The 27972-nt window shown below is 34.5% G+C and overlaps 2 protein-coding genes across 6 annotated transcripts in view; one reads left to right on the top strand and one right to left on the bottom strand.

Moving 5' to 3' along the window:
• The first annotated feature begins 212 nt into the window (after positions 1–212).
• On the top strand, positions 213–20941 carry LOC135688018 (uncharacterized). Of its 3 annotated transcripts, XM_089113946.1 has the most exons (29): positions 213–323; positions 552–630; positions 1000–1224; positions 1961–2104; positions 3140–3163; positions 5622–5879; positions 6244–6387; positions 6719–6754; positions 7777–7986; positions 8420–8629; positions 9172–9222; positions 9929–10162; positions 10603–10833; positions 11447–11611; positions 11834–12004; positions 12757–12927; positions 13268–13377; positions 13622–13686; positions 14056–14207; positions 14315–14605; positions 14710–15003; positions 15775–16080; positions 16534–16758; positions 17090–17325; positions 17621–17715; positions 18127–18283; positions 18755–19026; positions 19619–19784; positions 20461–20941. In XM_089113946.1, the coding sequence occupies exons 1-27, from the start codon at positions 318–320 to the stop codon at positions 18773–18775; spliced, it is 4311 nt and encodes a 1436-aa protein (XP_088970072.1). In that variant the 5' UTR covers positions 213–317; the 3' UTR covers positions 18776–19026; positions 19619–19784; positions 20461–20941. The 3 variants fall into 3 exon arrangements, with proteins under 3 accessions (XP_088970072.1, XP_088970073.1, XP_088970074.1); XM_089113947.1 differs by lacking the exon at positions 8420–8629; XM_089113948.1 differs by lacking the exons at positions 17621–17715; positions 18127–18283; positions 18755–19026; positions 19619–19784; positions 20461–20941 and having other exon boundaries at positions 16534–16748; positions 17090–17271.
• A 4214-nt stretch (positions 20942–25155) lies between these two features.
• Positions 25156–27972, bottom strand: part of LOC135688444 (uncharacterized) — a 29373-nt gene continuing 26556 nt past the window's right edge. For all 3 annotated transcript variants that reach the window (XM_065205293.2, XM_089113922.1, XM_089113923.1), the window contains one exon: positions 25156–27911. In XM_065205293.2, the coding sequence (XP_065061365.2) occupies positions 27685–27911 (227 nt within the window). In that variant the 3' untranslated portion in view covers positions 25156–27684. The remainder of the gene's footprint in view (positions 27912–27972) is intronic.

The following is a 27972-nucleotide window of genomic DNA, read 5'->3' as shown; positions in this document are numbered from 1 at the left end:
CCCTGGAATCTTTTAGCTCATTTGCCTTTAATGAAGGACTAATCGATGTGAAATGACAAGATTGAACTTTAAAAGCTTGAACGGCTACGCGACTCCCTTATCTACGAGTTGTTTGTAAGTTCGCAACCCTTTTATGTACGAGTTGTTTGTAGGATATGCAACGGAAGAGTTTAAACAGGATCAACTATTGGCTCGCTTCTATAATGTCGATTTTAATTTTTGATGCCATTAAGATAGACTGCCACAACATCGTATCTGTGAAATGAAGGCTAGCTGTTGCTGCCTTATAAGTTCCCCTTTCATGCGAAGTGCCCAATATGAAGGTATGTTCAGACTTTTTATTTTTAAGCACAGATCTGAATTGCTTACAAAATTCATGCTTTCTTGGAGCATTGCATGAAAAATAACTTTCTTGAGAAAAAAATGAAAATTTTCTTGACGCTTTTGTAGAAGCATAATATTTTGAAGAATCAGCTACTTGTCACCAATTTCAAATTCTTTTAACTTTTTAATGAAAAAAGTAAATGCGTTCTCGCAATTTTCCATCTTAGAACCATTGGATTTATTTGCTGTTATTTTTGACTTGCTGCTTCGAAAAAACTAAAGGACAGATTCCAAGAGACGTAAAAAGTAAGTAGATTTTGATTGCTTCATGTAAATGTGATTGCAAAAAATCATCAGTCAGTCAAAATTATCAGAGTACATCTAATAATCAGTTAAGCAACGTTGCTGGTTTTAAACTGCCAATTAACGATATAAAATATATGCCCATTGTGTTGGTCGTCGAATGATTGTAAAGATTTACTGGTGCTTTCGAAGATGAGGTTTGTTTGAAGATGTTATCAATTAATCCGAATGCTTCTGATGAAGCTGATGACATTATCTTTGACCAATGTTAATTAATTTTAGTCTTTTCAACAAACCTGATTGTTATGAACCTATTGCGTTTTAAATCATGTAATTTAATGCCCGACGATTACAGTCATTGCTTTTTTACAGTCGCCATAAGATGGGTTAATAAAGAAAATCCACTCAGACATTATTGTCTAAATGCTGATGGGCTGAGTATGAGTGATGGAAAGAAAATAAGGGTTTTCGTTGGAAACTGCTGTGACTATCCAAAATTTAATTGGAATGGCATGACGGGAGAAATTCACAGCGAAGATGGACAAGTTTGCATCGGCAAATCTTCACTCTATTCTGACGTCAAGTTTACAAGAAATTGTTAGTATTAATGTAGTACTTTGTTCTGTATGATTTTAAGAAATCCAATTTTTAGGACAAAGACAAGGGTTATTCCTACGTCGTCCCAGAGACCATAACTTTTAAAACTGATCAGATTACTTGCAAGTTATGCTTGCAGCTTTAAAACAATGGGTTATTTATCTGCATGTTTAGTTTTCCAATCACCTATTCCCCAATAGTAAACCTAGGCCCTAAAACTTTTTATAGTATTTCTTCGATACAGCTTCACTCTTGAACCAGCGCCTCTCTTATAAGCGCCCTTCGAATACGCGCCCCCTCAACGGATCATAATTTGAAGTAAGCGCTGCAAAGAATAAGCGCCGCTCGACCATTGATTATATCATTTCTAATTACTTTCACTAACTTGCACAAGAGGGGATCTTGCATTGCCGCAAAGTATAACTCATTCTTTGAATTTTTTTTCGAATAGGATGAAGCCTTTGTTGGTTAGTCTTGTTTTAGACGATTTGCCAAAAGCAGAATTGCCTTTATTTCTCTTTAAAAGTTTTGGAAAACGCTGATTTTAATTGTCGATATCATCGGCTGGTTTTTGTAGCATCAATGGGTCCTTTTTGTTTTGATCAATACATTATCTCAAGCTGCATGTTGGAACGCTCAAATTTAACCCTACCTAGGAAAGTACCTTGTGCCTCATTGTTTGCTTGACTCTGCCATTCCGCATTCAACTATGATCTGCCTTATACTTTTTTCTTAGTTGCTGAATGCGCTTCATTTTTCCTGAATGCCATGGGATTGCTTGAAGTTTCGGGTGTATTAATCAAAGCATGCATTGTGCCAGACTTGAATGATGGGGACAGCAAATTCAGTTTATGTAGCCTCAGACAATTCACTATCAAAGGTGAGTACGGCAGTATTTTGAACCAAAGAGACTCATTTCATTTCATTTTATCATATTTATACACAGAAACTCTACCAGCTATTAAGCTAAAAAAGAAAAAGTAAAGATTAATTTATATAAAATGCTGGTCGTCCTAGGGATGCTAATTTTGCAGGACAGGAATTCCTTTAATTTCTTTTTGAACGTGGTAATCGTGGAGCTCATTCTAGACTATTTAGGTTCATGGTTTCAACAGGCAATAGCTCGTATTTCCACGAGGCAGCAGAACTATAGTTAAAGATTATCAAATTTACCACATATTAACAAAATGTTGTGATACGACAAAATATCTTGTCACCGCAGTTTAACAAGTCAACAAGGCTAAATTGTCTAAGGCAGACCATGTTGGACCTGTTTGAAAGACAGACCATGTTGGTCCTGTCTGTAGAAAGTTGGATATCATGACCCGGAAGTGGAGTGTCATGTTACTTTAAATTGTTGCAATGCGACAGAAATATTATCCGGCATTGATATAGGTACCGCTTGTGGTTAGTTTGAGTATAAAAACATCTAGTTTGTTAGGGAGAAAAGCAAGGTATTGTCTTTGCTTCTCAAAAACTCTTTACATTCTCTTTTACACGTTCTTTGCTTGCAATGACTGTCTAATGGATACGGAGCAAGAAACTCCACTCGCTCGTTCTTCAAAACGTAATTGACACTCTCAAGCAATAATTGACAATTTCAGCAACTGATGGCTCTCTTAACAAACAGGCAACATCTTCAAGAAGCAAAGCTCTTTTGACGCGGCTAATGCAGAATTTCAAAATTTATTTCCTCTCAATAGCCTTCAATAGAACTGAAATAAGCTTGGATAAAATCTAAAATGAAATGATATAGGAAAAATAAAAGAGCTAGCTACAATTAATTAATGAAGGTAAATTTAACAGATAATCTATCTAAGATTATCTGTTAAACACAATCTAAGCCTTTTGACCTAGCTAGTTAAAAGAATAATCTATAGTTTCACGTCCCTCTTTCTTTTTTCTTTTCTTCCAGGAGGCACATGCAACGCACCAACTGGTATGCAATCAAACATTATTTCCAAGAGCTCTGAAATTGCAATCGCCTAGCAATTAAGTTATGCAGTATATTGTGCTAGCATCAAATTTTGTACAGATACTACTTTGAAGTTTTACAAGATAAATGGGGGAGGGATAGTTTGAAAAATCCTCTTAATGCAATTTTGAGACCTGTTTGTAGACAGGAAATTAGTTTGCAGGCCTTTGGAATTCCACTCTATCTCGTAAGTGCATTGTTTTTTAACATACAGTACGATTTATTTTGATTGATGCTTGTAGAATGTTTATGATTTGTTTTGATATTTATCCACCAAGAAATTATTCATAATTCCACAATTGAAGAAAAAAGAGGCATTTTTTATTGGACAACTATTAGAGAGATTAACGGTTGCTGATTGGTCAAAAACTAAGAATTAGCCAAGCCATTATTCACCACGTTCTACTTTTGATCTTTGCCTGGATTCTGTAAATCATCTAATGCTTTATACTCTATGGACAAAACTTAGGACAAAACTTATTTAAAGTAAGGATGGATGCTCAGTCGGTAGTTTTAAGGATTACAGATGTAAGGTTCTGTAGCTCGAGTCCCTGTCGTGAACAATCTTTAACTTAGAGAGGAGAAAAAAGCCAGCTTCGGGTAATTCCAGGCAAAAAAACTGGGGGTTTGGTCTTATTGAGAGGAAGGCTGAAGCTTGATAGCAAAAGATGCAAGTGCTTAAATTTATTACTGAAGTGTAATGAACTCACGACATGAGAGACAACTCAACAAAATTGAAATAAACCAAAGCAAGGAGTACAGTTGATTTATTATGATCTCAAGAATGAGCTAACGCACCTATAAGCTTCATGTTTCGCTGGAAATGCACGACCAGAATAAACTGAGCCACTGGACAATTGGTCGTGGTCGCAGATTTGCCGACTTGCCGATTCGTCGATTCGCTTTCGCCAAAAAACACAAACAGGAGAGTTTACTTAAGTAAAGGTTGACCTTAAACCATGATATAACTTCAATTTTTTGGCGAGAACTTGATATGAGAAATATTACATGCAAGGAAAATATTTTAATTAATAGAGTTAAATGTGCAGATAAGAAAGTAAACTTCTTGTTTTGACTAATCAATAATTGCTGGCTAATATGTATATTTTCACTTGCAACTTTTCAAACACGCTTCTCTAATTTTCTTACTATATCATATCATATCATATCATATCATATCATATCATATCATATCATATCATATCATATCATATCATATCATATCATATCATATCATATCATATCATATCATATCATATCATATCATATCATATCATATCATATCATATCATATCATATCATATCATATCATATCATATCATATCATATCATATCATATCATATCATATCATATCATATCATATCATATCATATCATATCATATCATATCATATCATATCATATCATATCATATCATATCATATCATATCATATCATATCATATCATATCATATCATATCATATCATATCATATCATATCATATCATATCATATCATATCATATCATATCATATCATATCATATCATATCATATCATATCATATCATATCATATCATATCATATCATATCATATCATATCATATCATATCATATCATATCATATCATATCATATCATATCATATCATATCATATCATATCATATCATATCATATCATATCATATCATATCATATCATATCATATCATATCATATCATATCATATCATATCATATCATATCATATCATATCATATCATATCATATCATATCATATCATATCATATCATATCATATCATATCATATCATATCATATCATATCATATCATATCATATCATATCATATCATATCATATCATATCATATCATATCATATCATATCATATCATATCATATCATATCATATCATATATCATATCATATCATATCATATCATATCATATCATATCATATCATATCATATCATATCATATCATATCATATCATATCATATCATATCATATCATAGCATATCATATCATATCATATCATATCATATCATATCATATCATATCATATCATATCATATCATATCATATCATATCATATCATATCATATCATATCATATCATATCATATCTTATCATATCATATCATATCATATCATATCATATCATATCATATCATATCATATCATATCATATCATATCATATCATATCATATCATATCATATCATATCATATCATATCATAGCATATCATATCATATCATATCATATCATATCATATCAATCATATCATATCATATCATATCATATCATATCATATCATATCATATCATATCATATCATATCATATCATATCATATCAATCATGCCATGTCTTGGGCTTGAAAGCATTCCTGTTTGATTAAAGAATTAGCGTTCCAGCTTCATATTTTTTTCATCGAACCTCTTATTTCATAGTTGATTCAAGCAATTTGTGGCAGCATCTTGCTTTTGGGATTTACATATATTGTTGGCTGCCCGATTCATTTTCTGATGGAAAAATAGTAAAAGACACACGCGAGGATTGCTGCAGTAAATTCAGATTTATTTACAAATCTGACAGGACATTTTTTGTGCAGTCTACTGAAGAACCAGGAGAATTCTGTCTGCAGGTTGATGGCATGCCTCACAATAAATACAACGAATTGGATGGAAAGAATATCAAACTCAGAAATGGTAACATGCTATTCTCTGATCAATTTCCGAAGGTCTCTTTCAATTGAAAATTCAAAAAGTTATGATATGTTATGGATTGTAATCGATCTAACATCTTCTTTGTAAACAAAGATGACTGCCTCAACAGAAACCTGATCAATTGTTGATCCATAGGTACCTTTTTTTAAATTGGAAATCTTTATTTTTATCATTATCCAGACGTTTAATTTTCTGTTGAGTGTCAGGATAAACATGTCTTTATATATAACATCGCCATTCTGCCAAATTCTAAAGCATTGTTCATCAAGAAGGCTGCATACATACTATTTTTTTGTAAATATAAAGTTAGTTTCAGCAAATAAATACTCCATCTTTTAATTTACAGAGTGCAAGGGATCTGCCTTCGTTTATGACACCATGTTTAAATTACTAAGAATCGAAGGCACTGACAGATGTCTTTTTCGAACATCGTCCAATGAGATCGAAGTTTCTGCATGCTACCAAGGCTATTCCTACCCATATAGTCAAGGTTAGTTTTTTCCACTCTCTTTCTCTTTTTGAATATAATTATTTCATTTATCGTATCTCGATCTTTAGATAAATTAGATATTTCTCAATCTAAATCTAAAATGGGTTTTTTTCTAAAAATTAGCCTGATAGCCAGGCCCTTGTTATCAGGCTACTCAACAACATGCTTTCCAGTAAGTGTATCTAAATTAAATTTTGAAAACTTCTAAAAAGCGGCCTGTTAATCCAATCCTTTTTTTCAATGAGATTCTTTTATCAGCTTGCTTTGACCGCCTCTCTATCATTGTTGCTACCTTTTTCATAGTCTTTTCTTCATCTCACAATTTTTCTAGGCACATGTTCTGCCACAACAACATCCATTTATACAGGTAGCTTTCTTATAATCTTGTTTCTGTCATTATGAGCGAAGATCAGTATTGCAGGCAACCGATTTTTGAAGCTGTCTTTTGGCTTAAAAAAGTTATTGCAGCAATTAAACATATTTGTAGAATAGCTGAAAAAGGAAGTCATACAATTCTAGAAACTAAAGTATTGTTAATTTGAAATAAAAGAAGTATGCAGGGGATAGTTCTCCACATGTTAAATATACTGTTATTATCATAATTGGTCAGTGGCGGAAATTTAGGCTTTCATTTAGGGAGGTGGCCAAGTTTCTGCTAATCTTTACGGAATTAGAACTAAATATACAATTCACAGGCAGTTTTGATTTTTGTCATATATTGTTTGTTTGATCATTTAGTACTGGCTAATATTTCCTCAGCTATGCTATCTTCAAATTTTACAAAAAGAGCACAGAGAGAATATAAAGGACCCTGAGATAAACAAGAACGTGCGGATCAACTGCAAGCAAAGCGAGTAGAAAATTTGGCAATTGCGCCCCTTAGATTAGCTTGAAATACATTTCAGAACGATATTTTGCAGTAATTTCCAGACATTAAACGGTTGTCAATTATTCGATGAAGGCCCGAATTTTCCGTTGATTGGGCTCAATGCCTCCCATACCCCCATAATTTCCGCCACTGTAATTAGTAGCCTGTAATCTAAAACTTGTAAGCTACAATATGATTCAATTTTTTCTTCTTTATGCAATAATAGCTTTGGAGCTACAGAATATCAACAACAAGCAATAAACTAGCAATAAACAGTAAGAAGGTACATCACAAAGTGATCAGTTTCATAAAAGAACAAAATGGATGATTTTTCTACTAAAAATGTGAAAATTTTAAGGCTATTTGTCTCAGCGTACAAGTTGTTATCAGAAAGATTGTCTTCACTCTGATTGCACTTTGTAAATGTCTCAAAGCAAAAAGACACTGTAAATGCTCCATGGATAAATTACCATTAAATTATGATATTGAATTTTGATTTTGATGGTCAATGCCTGTCACAGTTGCTTCTAGTGTGCCTCCAGTCCAAAGCACTCTGCAAACACAATCTTCATCGAGCGGCATCGTGCTGACGTCATCAACCATGACAAAAATCCCTGCCTTGTCATCGTTCTCGTCGTTACCTCTGACTACAATGATCAGTGAGGTCCCAAGCTCCCCGATACTAGCAACCTCGTCTATACCAATGACATCTTTGGCTATACGAAGCTCAGGTACAATCAAATATAATAATCTATGGCTCGATGTCTCCCTTACCCCCATAATTTCAGCCACTGTAATTAGTAGCCTGTAATCTAAAACTTGTAAGCTACAATATGATTCAAGTTTGTCTTTTTTTATGCAATAATAGCTTTGGAGCTACAGAATATCAACAACAAGCAATAAACTAGCAATAAACAGTAAGAAGGTACATCACAAAGTGATCAGTTTCATAAAAGAACAAAATGGATGATTTTTCTACTAGAAATGTGAAAATTTTAAGGCTATTTGTCTCAGCGTACAAGTTTTTGTCAGAAAGATTGTCTTCACTCTGATTGCATCTTTGTAAATGTCTCAAAGCAAAAAGACAATCTAAATGCTCCATGGGTAAATTACCATTAAATTATGATATTGAATTTTGATTTTGATGGTCAATGCCTGTCACAGTTGCTTCTAGTGTGCCTCCAGTCCAAAGCACTCTGCAAACACAATCTTCATCGAGCGGCATCGTGCTGACGTCATCAACCATGACAAAAATCCCTGCCTTGTCATCGTTCTCGTCGTTACCTCTGACTACAATGATCAGTGAGGTCCCAACCTCTCCAATACTAGCAACCTCTTCTATAACAATGACATCTTTGGCTATACGAAGCTCAGGTACAATCAAATATAATAACTAGAGATTTTTTCTTTTTCTGCTCATTCATATTCAAGAAGAATAACCGAGATTTTGCAAGTTTTATATATAAAAAAAATTCTGTTTCGAAAATTACATCTCATATGAATTTCTGAGCATAAACAATTGAAAACAGTTTTTCCTTAAATAAGCCTAGGAGATATTTCACGAAATTAAGAAATCTGTATAATCGTGACCATTAAAAGCATTCTTGGCATTTTATTTGTGCAGAAAACATTTTTCTAATCATCCTGGCTAGTCATACTCTCCGCTTCTTTTGTTTATTCATATCGAATTTTAAGAATTTGACTTCTTTTCTCTTGTTCTCTTGTTTGAGCTACAAACCTGTGTCTCGTTGATTCAGCTTGAGCAATTTTGACTATCGAATTTTCTAAACACTTTTCGAAAGTTAATTTCGTCATCAAGATTCACAAAACAAGACTGTCAAATTAAATTTATTGATTTTACTGCTATTCAGAACAGTCCTTGAGAAACAATAATTCCGAAACAATCTTTTTCACAGGAATTTCTTATACAACGGTCTCAGTGCTTCCATTTACACCAATTTACATTGGTAAGTATAGCTATAAATTTTATATGTACTGTACATACGTCGCTTCTCAACTCTAGTAGCCCTCAGAAATCCCTGTCGAAAGGAGTGAAATTATCAGATATTGTCAGTCTATTTGTTGTGGTTTGTGTTTACTTCCGGAACTTTGTGAAGCTTTTTTGCTTTATTTAACTTGTAGAAGATGTGCAATAATTGCAGAAGCTAGTTTTATTGATCTTTGCCCATTTATGACCAGTAAGTAACGTTGCCTCTACAGATAGGGAAGGGTGCAAACCTATGGCATGTTGTTCCTCGGGCCCTCGATTGAACGAGACTCAAAGAAGGGGGGAGGGGGCACGAAACCATCGCATTTGTAAAAAACTCTAAAATTGCTCAATTTCTATCTTGGTACTAAATGTGACTTGTACCACACGGTACTGGAACAATCTATTGGGTCTCCTCCAAATACTTTTCTAATCAGTTACTGTACTAAAGAAAATTGGAGGTATTCACACCAATTGAGATAGTTTTCTACCAATATGACTTTGAAGCTCAGTAGTCCTCTTCTGGTAACACATAACACATGACACATGACACTTAACTCGTGCATTAATTTCTGTGCATTCTGCTCACCACCACAACTACTACCTGTCCTTAAAATGGTAATGCTGTAATACTATGATCTAACGTGTTTATCAATCTTTTGTCTGCTCCGAATCTCAAATTTTAGGCGAACCTGTGAATGGTGATTGGGCCCAGTGGACACAATGGTCTTCTTGTTCGGTCAATTGTGGAAATGGAATACAAGAGCGCTCCCGTTACTGTGACAATCCTGCTCCTAGAAATGGTGGAACGGATTGTATTGGTAGCATGAGGGAGACAAAACCATGCAATATGTCAACATGCTCCGGAATTGCTGCAGCAAAAGTAACCGAAAACTGTACTTATCACTGTGAAAAGCTGGGTAATTTCTAGAAAAATTTTACCTACTTTCTACAACGGCTTTAATAAAAATTATCTAAGATGTTTTACATCAAACTTCGATTTTAGACTTGACCTTGTTACTTTCATCCTGATTGGTTGAAATCTAGCTGCATCCCCTTGAGAGCACGCTATTTGTACGGAAACATATTTACAACAAGAAATCTTATTCACAGAAGCAAGAAGTGAATATTCAAACAATGATATTATTCAAATGATATAACAACGTGCCCGCAGGAATGTTGTAAGGCCATCTAGAAACTGTTAATATCAATCTAGAAACCATTTTTTCAATTAGAAGCTTGATTTTATATCTGCTCAGATTTGATTCATGCTGCATATTTATGGATTTGAGAATCATTCTGAGATGCAATAGCCTAAAAGAATCATAAAGTCATCATTTTTGCTCTTCTTGTTCCTAAGGACTCAAATGTGATCCAGCAATATATACAGGCAATTCAATACAACCATTCTTTGATTCCAATTTCACCTGCTCGTCAGATGACAGTGGCAAAGTATGGACCAATAATTATGAGCCAGCAATCCATATAAATAACAACAAATGCTGTGGATATACCAAAATTCCTTCCCTCGTTGGGTGCCATGTGAAGCCTCCTAATGGAATTCGCAGGCTTTGTCAATGCTATTCCAAAGGTATTTCTAAAAATTTTTATGAGGATTACCTTCTTGTGTAGTTCTACTTGCATACAAAAATATAGCAAAAATTGAAAAATTTGTTTTTCACCTTATTAATTTTTAGAGAAATCAATAAAAATATGAAAACAGTAAAAGTAAAATCTGCATTGTCATTGAAGATGCATTTTTTTCATTTTCTCTATTTTCTGGAGCTGCATAAGTAGAAGAAATTTGTACCTAAAGCAAACATACTTTTTCCTGCAGAATTTCCTAAAGAAAATATACTTTTCCAGAACAAAATTTTATCATGTCAAATTGCCTTTTCAGTATTTAAGGGTTAAGCTACTCTAAGCAAAAATTGAGCAATGATCTTCTTTGTCAATGAAAAAGTTCAATTTCTACAATTAGGATAATCTTGTTTTCTTTTTAGTTTTTGATTTGACGTACTGATAAAGATTAAAAGTCTTATTACAACTTTTTCAGGGATATAATAATTAGAATTCATTGTTTGTAAATATTCAGCGATGAAATGGTGGATTCAGCGACACAAAGTTCACGGGGTCCTTTTCAGCGGACTTGTTCTTGAACGACTGTCAAAATTTCATAATCAATTCCATACTTTAATTTTCAGACGATGAAGGGTACTACCCGTGGACTCCTTGGTCAGAATGCACAAAGACTTGCAATACAGGAAGTAAAACACGTACCAGGTTGTGCGTTAATCACACCATGGAAGCGGAGACATGCAAAGGGAATTCAAGTGAAACGGTTGACTGCAACGTCATCAAATGTCCAGGTGAATTTGGAAATATGTTGTCAACAACTGTGTACTATGCAGAAAAGTTGTATTTAACTTTAATTGAACGAAAAAAACACAAAATACTGATAAAACTAATTTTTACAAGAACTTACAATGCAATAAACTTTAGTCAATACTAATGACGTCAGTGAAGATCCTAAAGTCGTCATAAACTAGAAGTACTTGATCCAATTCTACAGATAAAGATTTTAATTCTAGTTGATGGTGGCTTTGTGCAGTGGTCGCCTTGGAGTCAATGTTCCAAATCATGCGCAGGAGGAACAAGAACAAGAAATCGAACATGCACGAACCCATACCCTGCCTATGAAGGTGCCATCTGTTATGGCAAATACATTGAAGAAAAGTCGTGCAATCTATGGTTTTGCCCAGGTAATAAACAGCATTGCCTCTGTGGCCCTAGGTATTCTAAGCAATAGATTCGACCAACATTTCTGTTAAGTAGGCTCTCACCATTTCTATTCACGCTTCTCTTTTCTATCAAAGGAAACTAAACATCTTGGTCATGGCACCAATCCAAATATTGCAACATGCGTGACATGCTAACTTGAGGCTTTGCTTTTACCTATTCGAAAAAATTTTAATTTGAAATTTCTTTTTGAGTCAAAAGGTTTTAAAACGACGAAAAAATATAAAGCAGGGTCATAAACGTACAGTGTGATTTTCCTTATGCAACTTTTTCGGGAAAATCTTTTGAATCTCTACGTGTTGAATGATAGCTGCTAACTTGATGCGCAAGGCTGGATGAATTTCAATAGCCACAAGACAAGTGGAATAAAATTATCTACGGCACACCTAGAAGTATTCCTAAAGTTCCGAAGCGTTTTTTATGCAAAGCAATCGAATGAAAATAATTTTTCACAACCAACGGAATGACCTTCAAATATCTAGAATAAGGTCATCATATGGACTGAAATCATTCACAATTTGAATCGTAAGGTAAGTATAATTTAGATTTAAAGAATAAATACAACATATGCTTAGAATACATTTTATTTTTTTCCAAATGCAATAATAATTCAGTGAATACTTGCAATGCCAACATTGCTATTTGGGAACCCGCAAATAAGTTTCTTTCTCATTTATGTGGCCTTTTTCTTTACTGATAGCAAATTACTTTGCAGTTAATGGAGGATGGTCATCGTGGACTGAGTGGCAACATTGCAATAAGCCTTGTAATCATGGGAACAAAACTCGAAAAAGATTCTGTGATAACCCACTCGCAATGTATGGTGGGATACCATGCCAGGGGAACAACCAAGAATCAAATCAATGTAACCCAACGATATGTCCAAGTATGTTGTTATGACGATATTGTAATTGCAAATAACGCTACTGTAGTTGCTAATGACATTGTTGTTGTTGCTTCTGTGGAAGGTTGTTTCAGAACGAAGTCACCGTTTCAAAAGAAATCATAAATTTCTACCCTGAGTTCATATTCAATGCGGTAATCAGGCAACAACGATTCAGGATTCGGCCCTTTACAGCAAAAAAAAATTCCATGGGACACACCGGATCGGCTCTTCTGCAAAGGGGTAAGGGGCTTATCCCGCTACTCTGACAACGTGTAAACACAATCTCTATCCAGATGAAAAGTAATCAAAAACAAATTATATAACGTTTATGACTTTGCAGATATAACGATTCAGCTTAGCAATGTTGCGATTGATGAGCCATGGAGAAGTGAATATCAAGATCAAGGAGGTGCTTCTTTTCGCCGTTATGAGCAAAGAATCCACTCAAATGTATGTCCGATATTTTGTATTTAATATAAATTAATGTAAAGCATTTTTGTCATATCTGCATTTGGATAAATAAAGATACAGCGGAGACTCAATTTAGCGGACACCATTCGGACCAGTGTAATTGTCCGTCATTTTTAGGTCACCGTTAATGGAGGTTCCACTTTACCAAAAACAGATCTGAAAAAATCAATTTATATCATAAAACAAGATTTAGTCTGAAACTAACATTCTGCGTTGCTTATAGATACAAGAATTGCTGCGGCATGACTTTCTAAGCATGATTTCAGTAACTGTTCTTGAAAGTTTAAGGTGAGTGCATATTCTGTTGTCCCACGACCCTCTGATGCAATGTGTAAAATTGGACTGAGAAACGATATATTATAACATCAATAATGCAAACATTTATCATAAACTAAACGAAACAAGGTAATACAGCCATTTTGGAGCTACAAAGATTTGTCCTATATCTAAGTGGCTCAACTGTCTTTATTTTACAATTTTATATTTAATCTGAATATAGATATATAAGCAAGCAAGTGATTGATTTTTAGAGAAAAGATGATAATATATGACGATTGAAAAAAGTTTGTCATGATAATTTTCTGGTTCTATAAATTTCAGAATCGGCCGAAAAATTGCTTTATATGTTTGCAATTTGTTCTTCTGATTATTTCCTAGTGAAGGAAGTGTGATTGCCTCGTTCACTTTGCATTTCACTGCACTTGATTCGTTCCAAGCTCTGTTCCTAATGGATGCTATTGACAACGATCATTATCTCGGCAAACTACCAATTGTCGAAAATAAAACCGCCAGTTTTTCATCACCGATAGGTAGGTACCCTAAAAAATGTGTATGTTTCCATCAATTTGTCGTAGAGTTTTTCAATTTGTCGATATTTCTCATATCGGATTGATAACTTGTGGAATGTCGTTTCTAGTTCCATCGAGTCCTCCATCAAATGTGACAGCGGTCAGCAATGACGCCAGTTCCATAGATGTTTCCTGGAATGAAGTTCCAAGCCCGGATCAAAATGGTGTAATTACCGGCTATTTGTTGTTTTACCGGGAATCATCAGCTACGACATACACAATTGCTGCAACAACGCAGCTCAAGCTAAAGATTCAAGGGCTGTCTGCTGCTACCAGTTATTCATTGCGAGTACTGGCATACAATTCCAATGGAAATGGCATTGCTAGTGAACTTATCACATTAACAACTATAGAAAAAGGTAGAATAATTAACGATTCTGATGATGAACCCATTTTTCTTCTTGAATTGGATTGTTATAAGGACATATGATGTAGCTACTAATTCAATTCATTCTTTGTGCAGCACCAAGTCTTCCGCCGCAATCAATATCAGTTGTTCCTATGAGTGCCTTTTCATTGTTTGTTGAATGGACACACCCTCCAAGGCATAGCTGGAATGGCATCATTGCTGGCTACAAAGTTGACATTAAGTCAGATGACGGCAGCTTCTCCCAATCTCTGAATGTTGATGGAACAATGGTTAACATGAACGTAAATGGATTATCGCCAGATAGGTTGTACATCGTCGATGTATGTGCATCGACCTCCGTTGGCACCGGTCCCTGCATACGATCTTACAATGAGACGTTTGTTAGCAGTAACTATTTTGACTTATTTCTTACAATTTTTTATTTCAATTGCTGCACCTTTCTTTCCAGAAATCTTTGCAGCTTGGTAGTGGAAATGTCAGTGTCTATCGATTATGAATGCATTTTGAAGTTCTTTTATGCAAAGCTCAGATTTGCATGATTTTAACTACACATGATTTTAACTACACTAAAGATCTAGGTTCTACTTGTAGAGTCACCCTTGTGGTATCGGATGAAACATTTGGTAACGGATCAGGTTTTCTTTGGCCGAGAATTTTCCTCCTCTGCTTTTTCATAAGCACAGTTCCCCTTCCTTCTATGTTTTCGGTTGTCCATTTATCAATTTAATTCTATCGGCTTTTTTCCTCTCTTTTTTTCATTTTTTTATGCAAATTCTTTAACGTAATAAACTGGTCTACATTGATTAGCAGAAGAAGCTTCTTCCAGTAAAAAGCATATAGAGAATGCTCTCATTTTTTTTTCTGAACAAAGACAGATACCATTCTTTATTTCAATTGTCAGTTACAGTTTCAATAATTTTCCAAATATCTTCTATAGATCCTTCATTATCTGCTAGCAGTGAGTTGCTGTCCCTCTCTGATAACAGCTCTTTTTTCATCATTTTGAGTTTCTATTCAACTTTTCAAAGATTTTTATTTGATTTCTAGGCATGTACAGTACTTTCGCAGAACATCTTTGTTACATTTTTTCACAAAATACATGTCACAAATATGTTTACTTCCCTTTTGTATTTACAAAAAGATCAAATTCTTCCATAGCTCCTTCAATATCTCCAGCCAATGCAGGATGTCAGAACAGAACCTCAACAAGCAGCATAATTGTCAGTTATGAGCCAATTCCAATTGCATTTATTCACGGAATTTTAAAAGGATATCGAATTGAATACCGTCTGATGAGTGTAGGATCACAGTCGAAATCAAACAGTAATATACAGGCTGTGACTGTGAGTCCATTCAGAAAGCAAGCAACTCTTGAAAAACTTGAACCAAACAGCGTCTACGAGATTCGTGTCATGGCCGTCAATGAGCATGGTGCAGGAGTAAAATCGCCTGTATTTTATGGAGGTAACACCTTGAGATGCATGTTTTTATCATTTCTAGTTTTACATAAAATATCTAGTTATTATATCTTTAATCGCCTGCATTTTATTGAGGTCTGTTGTCTATTCAATTCTTGCTCCAATTTTTAACCATATCGTTGAGTCTAATATAAAATAATTTTGGTGAAAGAATATTGTCTATTTAGATAAACCATGCCAATGCAAATTAAATTCTTACCTTTCCTGTAAATCCCAAGCTAAATAGTTAAATTATTTCATCCTGCTGTTACTTTCAATATATCTAAAAAATGATTATAATTTGCTTTGCCAATCAGACTCAAAACTCCTCAGTTTGATTGGGTAATTTTTAATTCCAATGACCTAATTACTTTGAACAACAAGGCATGTGACACTCGAAGTAATCCAAACAGTTCGTGTTAAATTGTTCAAGAATCGTGTAAATATCATTCATTTGCAGAGACATGCTCCTGTCCAGCAGTAATTTACACGAACTATGCTTCCCAAAGACCGTACATATACTATGACGCTAGCGGCAACATGAAGGGCATCTTCACCACGTTGCTGCATAACATTACGTCTTCGATATGTGGAAGTTGCAATGGAACTAAGAGCAAGATAGATTATTTCAATGATGGAAAAAATGGCTGGGCGGATAAGAGAAGCTTTTTACAGGTCACTAGGGGTCAGTTTTACGTTGCTTGATTTCTTTAAGCTTCATTGAAATTGTTAGTTGTCTTGAAATCGCTGTTTTGGTGACAAAATTCTATAAAACTAGCTTTAAGGAAATTAGCCAATTGTAATCCTCCAATTTGTAAATATTTTTTGTACCTTTGCTGTAAAACATTTCACTAAAGTTTGCTGTTTTTGCTTGAATTGCCTTGCCAAGCATATTCCCTGTGCTTTCAAAGTTATTTTTGTCTTCAAATTTTTTGTATAGTGTATTCTTACCAAAATTATTCTTTTCTCTCTATGTATTCATTTCACAATGAGACATTGCAGTTCATTCTCTCTAGCAATCGATGACTTCGTTCACATCAGCTTTGCCGTACCAGGAAGCCTAGAGCTGCCAGCTTTTCTAGGAAAGCCATACATATCGCTAGTTGAACACCCAGGAATGGTTCTCTTTACTGCCAAGCCAACCCGTGCAGAGCAAATTGCCGATATGATGAATGCACTCTTCAAACTATGGCCTATTCTCGCTATCAATCTTTTATTCATCTTGTTAGCTGGCATTATTTTTTGGGCACTTGTAAGTCGATTAACGTTGGCCATGGAGTAATGACACTTAACTGTCTTTTACATGGCTTCAGCACATTAGAATTTTTCTACATATGCTTGCACTTGTTCTGCGTGGAAGAGGTTAAATAGGAACGCAATATCAAATCCTTTAATCAAATTTAAGCACCATGATTTCCTTAAATGATCCAGTAAAATTGTTGATCTGAACATAATTCTTTGAAAATTCAAATTTAATGATAAGCATCCAATTTGTTACATAATATCATATTCGGTTTAATTGAAAAATATTCTAATGTTATTCCCAGACTTTTGATGAGACTCCAAAATACCATTGTTGCAGTTTCTTCTCTGGTTCCTTACGAGGCGTTTATTGGGCCTACGTCACTATTTTTACTCATGGGTAAGTTTCAGGCCTGACTATACTAGATATCTCATATATCAGATTCTCATTAGTTTTAGACCTAATCAATGTTCGTTGTCTCTAACCGAAAATTAGATTTATTTTAGCAGAATTTGCTTGAGCACCAATCCCTTGCAGTCAAATGTAAGTTATAGCGTCGTGTCACTTTTTAATTTTTTCTGTTTAGGATTTATATAAATCGCGTTTTTTAGCCTTGTCTTCTTGCAAGTGATATCTTCTAATTATCAGTTTTCACAAGTAAATGGTCGTGTTTTTATTACCAATAAGATTGAGTTTGTAGAATCACTTGGAAGGCAATTATTTTGAGTCCCAGAAACCTGAACAAATCATTTTAAAAATTTATCAATAACTATATCTGCAATCTCACGACGGTGTTGTTTCCTTCGAAAGCTACGGCGATATCACTCCAAACACGATTGTGTCAAGACTTTTTGCAGTCATTTGGATTTTGATTGGATTGGTATCGGCAGCCATTTTGATTGGTGGCTTAACGACAGCGCTGACAACAGCCAGCGTTCTACCTGACGTCACATTGTATGGGACCAAGGTAATCTAAAGTAATGTCAGTAATAAGTATATATATGGTCCTTTCTTTTATTGGAGGCTGTAGACTCAATCATAATTCTGCAAGTCTGCAGAATTGAACACAATTGGTCAAGCTTTTGTGTACAAACTCAGTAAAAGTGGAATCGCAAAATGTCAGGCACGATGCTGCCCTTTTCTAATACCTTTCCACTCCTTTCCTTTTTTTCTATGACAGATTCATAGCTGGTTGAACGAAAAGAAAGGGGAAGTAAACTTCATCCTTGAATTAAAATCATCAACAACTAGTTTCAACTATTGTCTCAATGTTGATAAAAAAACGAATGCTTGAGAAGTCCCTTTCTTTCAAACGTGCTAGATGGGTATTTGATCCGACATATAGATTAATCTAAGCATGTACTTTTATATCATATCGTCAAATTTGATAGATCTTAGGATAAAATAGCACGATTGAACCAATCACTCTACTCTCAAGGAACAAAGTACGAGACGGTAGATGCCGTATACAGAGCACTGAACGAAAGAAAAGTGGAGGCAGCTCTAGTGGACGCATACGTTGTTGCAGGCCGACCAGATCTGTTTTCAGATAAAGCAATTATCGCCCGTAAAATGATCAAATATTCTTTTACTTATGGAGTGGTAGTATCCGGAGCCATGGAGAACACCGGAGCGAACATAAAAAATTATGTCTCAGAATATCGCCAGTACATCGCTAAAATGATTGAAAGTACGACACCCACATTTTCTGTGAGTCAATATTCTTAAATATTATTGAAATTACTCTTACCCAGAAACTAATATCAAATTATTGTATCTTGCACAAACGTCAAATAATAGAGAAGACAACAACACCTCCAGCTAGTCCTCACCTATTCCTAATTCATTTTCTTTTTGCAAGTGTGTCTGATGATCATTTTACGCCCGAAAGGGTGTTAAATCAGAAGATGTTAGATTATTTGTCAAATACTGTAGTCTTGTCACGTCAAATTCAACTTCAGCTCACCAACTCGCAGATGATAGTAGTGGTTTCCTTCAAATGTATTTCTGACTGATGAATAGCCATTGAAGAAAAAAATTATTTTCAAAGAAGTCTCTTATTAGCATTCCTAGACCATGACTAAAGCCAAGCTTGTCTTGCTGAAAGTTTATGAAAATTATTGTTTACTTTTCTGTCTTGAAATGATCGCTGTCTTATAGGCAGAGCTTTACATGCTTTTGGTGTATAGACAGATGTATGGAGTTTAAATTGCTATCTGAAATTCACACTTAATGCAATCATCAGGCAACTGTTGTTACTGAAAGTTTATGTAGAAACATCAATTCAATGTTTATTTTCTAGGTGAATTCCAAAATTGACAGTCTAACTTCTCTTTTTGACCCATCTTCTTCATTCCTGAGACTGAATTTGATTATATTGTGTGGCGTGCTTGTTTTTCTACTGCTTCTGGGATTGATTTACACGTGCGTTGGTAAATACCGTGCAAAACACCGTAGCAGCAAAAAAGGTAAGCAATTTTATCAAAATGGTAAGAGGTTTTTTGGAGAAGGTAAACAGTTGGATAGGTAAGCAGTTCTGTCAATCCATATGAAATCAACCATAGCTGGCCAGTACAACACATCAGATGCTTGATGAAGTTAAATAAAGAAAATGCAGCTTAAACTGACCACCAGTGGCACCAAACGCAATAACAATCTTTCAATAATGCTTCTTTTAATTTTCTTAACTAATGTCTGGACAGTTGACAAACAATACAAATTTTTGGCATGTGAGTATCAACTCACATATGCTTATTGTTTTGGGGAAAATATTATATATCTCTCCGAGTAATATCTGAAAAATGATACACATTAAAGTTTGTATCTGCATACCATATTCCAATCTAATTCTTAAATCTCAGATCCAGTAATTTTGAAAAATCTTTTTTCTAAGGACTTTTGTCCTGTTGCGTTAATTTTTCCTATTACAGTTTTACTTAAATTTCAAAATTTATTCTATAACATTGTACAGTACGCAAACTAGCATACTAGTGCTTTTTATTGCCGATAAAGAAAAGACAAAAGGAAATGAACTCTTACTTAGGTATTCTTTTTAGAAGTAAGTTTTGTTTAGATTACAATAGATATTGCATCCTTGCTACGATAAAATCGATGTTAAATTTTGAACTAAGCTTCTGTTTTTAGACTTTACTGACAAGTGGCTGAAAATCATACAAGATGGCATCTTTGCAGACCTTGATATTCTGTGTAGAAAAATTGAGCTACATGCCGTAAATCAATCAAAAAGGCTTTTAAAGGTGCAGAGAAAACGTTACGGTCACAAGAATGGAGGAGCAATGAATGACGGGATACGCCTGGGGTCAGCTGATGGAAAGGACAGTGTGGTAATGAGGTTCTACAAAGACGAGAGGATAATTAAAAGGCTGGATGCATTGTTGGCAAAAGAGGCAGCAAATTCACGCAAACAGGAGACACATTTTATTAAACATTTTTAAGGCTTTATCTTTAGAAATCAGAAAAAATATTTTAAGAAACTGATTCAGAAAGTTTGCAGATGTAGGTTGCTACAGTTTAAATGGAATCACCCGTTGTTGCCAAAGTCTTTCATGCAAATTAACAAAATGCCCAAGCCGTCTTCAACTGAATGCTTGACAAAAATCTGAAACCTTGTTTTCATTCGTTGCATCTTTGGTATGTATCGTATTAAGCTTGTTCTCTGCAACGAGTGCCCTTCCGAAAGTTGGACCCCTTCAAAGTCGTTCCCTTCCAAGTTATAAATGTATTCTTTGTCCTTGCTCAGGTGGATTGACGATCTTGGCATCGGTACCAGCATCTCTGGTGGCATATTAGATCGATAATAGTCTGGTGACACTTGACTGGCAGACAAATGTTCTCCTGTCCAATCACCATTTGGGACCATCTGCAAACGCCATGAATAGGCATCTCTGTGGTAGTACCAAATATAATTGCACATTATGCTAAATTGACAGATACAAAGTGTTTCATTTCCTGCAGCGGAATTCTTGAAAACTAAATCGAAATCTGTGTTATGGCTTCTTGCAAGAAACTCCCTCATTTCTTTCATATGTTCTGTTTTGATCATGACAGGGAAAGTTGACATGCACTGCCAGGCCCGCAGAGAGGATTTATGGGCCCCGGGTCAGGACGAAAAAAAATAGAAAGCATTCCTTAGGCAGACGCTTCTAGGGGATAGGGGGAGGCTCTCCAGGAATTTTTGAAATTGACTGTTGATAAAATTGCTCTGGTGTCTAAACTGCCCTAGTGGCAGTGGTATAGATAGAGGGAGGTCAGAGGGGGCAAACCCCCCGCCCCCTGTAGAGCTAAACTGCTATTTTGTCGAAAAATTTCTGGTCTTGTCGGAAATTTAACACAGTTGTCTATGTTTTTCTTATTGCTATGTTTTGATAGGAATGAATTTAAAGCTACATAAACACAATAATATCTAAATACATCAAAAGATTTATTCATTTCAGCTCCGATGTCATTATGTTATGTAACAATTTATGAAAAAATATAAATGCTTGATAGATTTTATCGAAAAAGCTAAATTTCTCACCCTTCCTATGAATGTTCCGATCTAGGCCATTGTCTGGTGGCTATTACTTCTGTTTGCTAATTGTTATAATGTGAACACAACTGATATCTTGACACCATAATGCATAAAAATGAAAATTTCTTAGAAATTCGAAAAGTCTTAGAAAATGGAAAACGTTTACTTTGTTAACCAAATTCGATCACAACCAATCCACTGTTGCAAACAGATGCACATGCTATGGTGTAAATCTGTATGATATACATATTGTTGTATGTTGCCCTGTTACAATCACATTTTTTGGTAACATTCAGAAGCTTTGCAACTTCCTTAGCCCAAGCCCACAAAGATGAGAAATTTTTAACAAAAATATCTTAAACATTCAGGCAGTCAAAGACTCAAACTGCTTCTACCTTACTTCATTTATAGACTTTAGTTATTATTGTCTCTATTAATGACAGTTTGTGATAATGCAGAGGCTGGATTATTACTAAGAAAGCTTTTATAATTGAGTTATTATTTTTGGGCCCCTATAGCCAAGGGCCCCCGGGTCAGTGACCCCTCTGACTCCCCCTCTTCTCAGCACTGTGCACTGCAAAAGTTCCTTTTCGCAGAGCATGTCAACTTCCATTTCAATTTACAGAAATGCTATAATAAACTTGAAAATGAGAAATGACTTTACCTCTTTTGTAACACTGCATTGCAACACTGCAACCTTTAAAGTCACAAGCCTTTATAAATTATTATTGAAATATTTCTCATTTTAAAAGACGTTTTTCATGGAGAGTGATGCAACACTAGTTCTGCTTAATGATTCAAACATATGCCATACTTTCTATTATTCAAATGTCAATACAGGAACATTGGTGTTGTGTGGGCTTTAAGCCTGCAGAATTGAACACAAGTGATGAACCTTCTACGCATGAACTCATTAAGACAAGCATGAATTGTTTATTAAGTAGAAACACGAAGGTGTCAAGCAGAATACTGCCCCTCTCTAACACATTTCCACCTTTTTTCTTTCTCTATTACAGATTCATAGCTGGTTGAATCATATCATTTCCAAAACAAGTTGATTTCATTCCTTATCATAAGAATAAACAATAAATGACTTTAGTCTTAGAATAAAATTTGTTTTTTTTTCAACAAGTGAGAAGCTTTTTAAAAATGTCAGTTTTGATAAAAAGCAAGACTGTTGGCTTCGAATCATCGTCGAAATTTTCCAACATTTGTTCTTCTAAAAACGAGTTAAGTATTTTCTTTGTGATAAGAGAACAAATTCGTTTTTCGTAAAGAAAATTTTTCAGACAAGTAAATTTTTGACAAAAATGGGAGGCTATAATTGTAGTGTAGTCTTCAAATTTTTCAAACTATTTTCCTTTTCAAAAAAATATTTTTTCTCTTTATTTTAATCACAAAAATGTAAAAATCAAATTAGTTTTAAAATAAAAGTGTTTTTTATTTCAAAAAGAGATAAACTTTTAAGAAAGGTTATTTTCGAAAAAGTAAAACTATAGGTTTGGCAATTGGTATATCAAGTTTAAACTCCATTGTTGTTTTCAAGCATTGAATAAAAAAACATCTGAAAGGATTATAGTTGTATTTTTTTCATTACTACAGAATTTTTTAAAAGAAATATTGAAAAAAATGTATGCTTTTACTTTGTATTTTGATCAGTTACTCTTTTTTCAAACAGTACCCTTATTGAAAACAATACTCGTAGTATTGACAACATTTTACCCATAAATGTTTATCTTTTTATTATCATTATTATTTTTATTATTATAGGTAAGAAGAACTCAGAACTTTGAAATATTCTAATGCTCCTTTAACTGAAATCAAGTATGTCTCTAGCCTTCTTCGCAAAAAAATCAAAAAACACATCTCTTCCAATATAACAAACCACGACCGTTACATTTCCAAAAATTTCTGGAATTACGTCAAACGCAATTCCTCTCCAATATGAAACTTCAGCTCTTCCAACTTTTTCTGCTGCAGGATGTACCGAATACTTTGTCAAAACATTTTCTGCCATCGCTCCTAACGAACATTTCACCATTCCTTCATGGATCCCTACTTTCAATGAACCATCTTATTCATTTGATCTAGAGCCACCTAGTTAAAAAACCATTACTTCTATCATAAGGCGTATGAAAGCTTCTACTTCTCCCTGTCCTCTTGATAAGATATACATCATCTGTTTCAAACGAAGTCCCTATCTTCGTTCTTCTCTTACTGAAATAATTAGCGTTGTCTGGTTTTCAGGTAAGGTACCATCCAAATGGATAAAAGCCTCCACTATTTTGATTCACAAAACAGACAGCACAGACGATCCAGCAAATTTCAGTCCAATCACTTTAGAATCGGTGCCCTTAAAAATATTCACTTCTTGCTTACGTGACTCCATCTTCACTTTTCTGAAACACAATGGCTTCATCGAGCACCAAATCCAAAAAGGCTTCACCTCAAAAGTATCAGGTACATTAGAGCACACAGCAATGATGAGCCATTTAATAAATAAAGCTCGCATTAAGCAACGATCTTTAGTGGTATCTTTGCTGGATCTCAAAAACGCCTTTGGCGAAGTTCACCACAAGCTGATACCAGCTATTCTTGCTTATCATCATATACCTTCGGAAATTCAATTATTGATCTCAAGCTTATATCTAGATTTTAAGACCTGTATCATAACCGATAAATTCCAAACCCCTGCAATTCCCGTTCGCCGCGGCGTATTGCAAGGTGACTGCCTCAGCCCCCTTCTTTTCAACCTTTGCTTCAACACGTTCATACAATACATCAAATCAGATAAATATAAGCAGCTTGGTTTCTCCCCCCATGATGGTAATGAGCGCATGTTTCAGCCAGTACACTGGTTTCAGTTTGCTGATGATGCTCCTGTTGTTACCAGTGGAGAAAAGGAGAACCAACTCTTATTAAACTGCTTTACCAGATGGTGCCAATGGGCAAACTTCATTGTCAGGGTTGACGAATGTGTTATCTTTGGTGTCAAGAAACACTCTACGCGATCCCTCCAATTTCAACCGAAACTTTTCATCTGTAACCAAATAGTAGCTGCTGTCAAAAATGGCGATTCCTTTAAGTATCTTGATCGTTTCTTTGCTTTTGAAATGAGTGACCAAGATCATAAATCTAATCTCGTTTCTCTTTTCTCTACTCTTATGAAGGATATTGACGACTTACCTCTCCATCCTAAAAACAAGGGTTGTCCAAAACCTAGACTGTCTTCTTCCAGAAACACTTCTACACGTTGTTGCTGGATGCAAAGTGTACCTTGACCAAGGCCGCTATACTTGGCGTCATAATTCTGCACTAAACTTTCTAGCCACTTCCTTCCAAGCAATAAATGGGTCTTCTCTCTACGCAGATTTACCAGGCTTTTTTTCCCCTTCTATCATAACTGGAGATCAACTACGCCTTGACCTTTTTTCAAAACTTAGGAAAACTGTCTGTACGTTTTAGAGCTAACCATAGGCTTTGAAACAAATCTCAACTGCAATGCTGTCAGAAAATCAGAGAAATATGCTACCCTCGTATCTGACTTTAAATGTCAGTTTAAGTCAGTCTTGTTTGTCAATTTTTCCATCAGTTCATCAGTTTGGCATTTTTGGCAACACCTGCAGCTCATTCATCGACATGTGTGACTCTTTGTCCATTGATCATCAACAGAAACGCTATCTCATCTCCAAACTTACAAGCATCTCCATTCGCACCACATACTATATCTTCTGCTGTAGAAACAAAACTTGGACTATTCCAAAGCTACTCCCCTTTTAATGTTTCTCTTTTCTTATTACTACGATTGTAATGGTTTTATTTTGTAAAAAACAGGCTAGCCAGTCACAAATTACCTTGTAATAGTGAGATTTGTAATTGTAGTTTTAACTGGAATTCAAAATAAAAAGTTTCCATTATTATTATTATCGGATTATTCGTCAGAATTTTAAAAAAAATTGTCTGCTAAAGACAAGTTAATGCTCTTCACCATTATCAAAATAAGGAAGAAGGAGCTAGCTTTAGTTTCACAAAGAAAGCGGTATTTTGGAAAAGATGACGACTTTTTGATGAGGCTATTCTTTGATAAGAAAAGTTTTACGCTTCGACAGATCGTCAAATTTAAGAAAGGAATTCTTCTACAAACATTGTGTTTGCTTTTCTGAAAGATATTATAAATCGATATTTCTCCATCAAGAACGGGATAAGAATAGTTGACTTAAGTTCCAGAACAAAAGTCGCTTTTTCAAAAAAGGAGCACAGAAGAATTTCTCTTTTTCAAAAGAGAAAATTTTGATAAATAATTTAAGCTATAGGATTAGGAAAGTGTCGAAATGTTCCATGACTATTTTTAAAAAAACACAGCAAATCTCTTAATTAAGATAGCAATAAAAAAGAAATGACTTTAGGTTTAGAATTAAAGTCGTTTTTCGGAAAGAGAGAGATTTTACGGAAGGGTAAATTTTTGATAAAAGAACTGTAGATTTAGAAAAAAGTCTTGTTTTTCCAAAAAAGTTTCTTCAAAAAACAATTTTTATCTCTTTATTGTGATCACAACAAAGAAGAAATTATTTTAGCTGTTCTTCTAAAAACACATCAGATCCCTTCATAACGAACACAGAAGAGAAGAAATGAATTAAAATTATAATTAAAAGTGGTTTTTCTTTTGCAAGTAAAGATTTTTAAAAAATGTTATGTTGCATTCATTCCACACCCATATATTTTTAAGCCAATAGCAAATGAAACCATTTGCAAGCACTCCTGTATGCGATGTATTTTGTTTTTTGTCCGTCGTCCATTGTACAAGATTACTTGGTCCATTAATGAAGCCTTGCTGTACTTCTTATTGATGCAAAGAACGAAAATAAACGAAAGCAGCCATACCGAAGACCATTCGCAATCAAATGTTCCTTATCGTGTTCTAAACACTTCACAATAACAGACAGCATCAGACAATTTATTCTACATGCTTCTCTCAAGTCAAGTGGCTCTTGTCTTTATGGAACATGTACAATTTTGTAAATTGATAAATCAAATTTATGTTAATTTATTTACACAAATTGGTAGGTACATAAGTAAGGATTTTAACACTACTAAATAACAAACTGGTTACAATATACACAGTAATGTTAAAAACTAGTTACAATCAATATTTATATCACTTTTTTAAAAATACACATCGCCTAATTTGAAGAGGCAGGGACTGCACTAAAAGATCGAAATACTTTTTTCGTAACTGCCCTCTTAGACGTTTGTGGTGCAAAGAAAATTTGGTTTGGATTTTCGTTCATAGCCTGTTGAGCATGCGCAGTCAAAGTGCGATTCGATGAGGTAATTTGACAGCAGTTTTCCAAGATTGTGTTAAGAAAATTTTGTTTCTATTCTAGCCAGTATTTGTGTTGATATTTCTACTCCAGTAAATTTTTCATCCAAAATACATCAAATTTAACTGTAGCGTTCTGTGTCCTTTAATTGATCTTTCTATTAAAATTAAGCTTGAAAAAGGAATGTATTTTGTTATCCTCACCAGGGTGAATTCTTAGCTTCTTTTCTAGAAATTAGCCACAAAGAGAGTCTCTGCTATTGTTTATAAATTTCAACTCAGATACAATACATCAGAGTATTATATTGATTGCAGATAGCTTCTCGTGGTATGTCATTTTTGTATAGAAGGATTATTCATGATCCATATTTACATCTTTGTTGGACCCCTGTGAAAAATGTTTCGTTCCTTTAAGGAAATGATATAGAAAACTTGTATCATTGTCATTTGCAAGAATATACTGTATGAGACATCTTTAACCGATAGATTCAGCCGATATTTAGTCGAAAGAAAAAAATTAATTAAAACTGAAGTCTCTTATATCTGTTTGGGTACTTTCATAATCACTCACAAAAATCAATTTTGTTTCAGAATGAATCGAAGAATCTCTCTTCAGTGTTTTCAGCTTTGCATTGTTCTTTTCATTTTGGGTGCATCTATTTTGCACGCTTTTGCACAGATTCTCGACACTTTCAAAAAACTGGCGACATGCCAATTCACATGAATTCAGTCTTTCGTCAATTTCTAGAAAGAAATTTATTTTGTTTTTCTGAAATAGCAAAGTTCAATGTAAAATTTAGCAAAG

Source organism: Rhopilema esculentum, chromosome 19 (assembly GCF_057945365.1).
Source record: "Rhopilema esculentum isolate cy_ngs chromosome 19, ASM5794536v1, whole genome shotgun sequence".
Lineage (NCBI taxonomy): Eukaryota > Metazoa > Cnidaria > Scyphozoa > Rhizostomeae > Rhizostomatidae > Rhopilema > Rhopilema esculentum.
This window is presented reverse-complemented; position numbering and strand designations above follow the sequence as displayed.

Bases quoted from the DNA above. Each gene is read 5' to 3' on its own strand.
- LOC135688018 (XM_089113946.1), top strand. The intron at 14,208-14,314 runs GTAGGTACCCTA...TGTCGTTTCTAG, and splicing joins CAGTTTTTCATCACCGATAG to TTCCATCGAGTCCTCCATCA. The intron at 17,326-17,620 runs GTAAGTCGATTA...TGTTATTCCCAG, and splicing joins GCATTATTTTTTGGGCACTT to ACTTTTGATGAGACTCCAAA.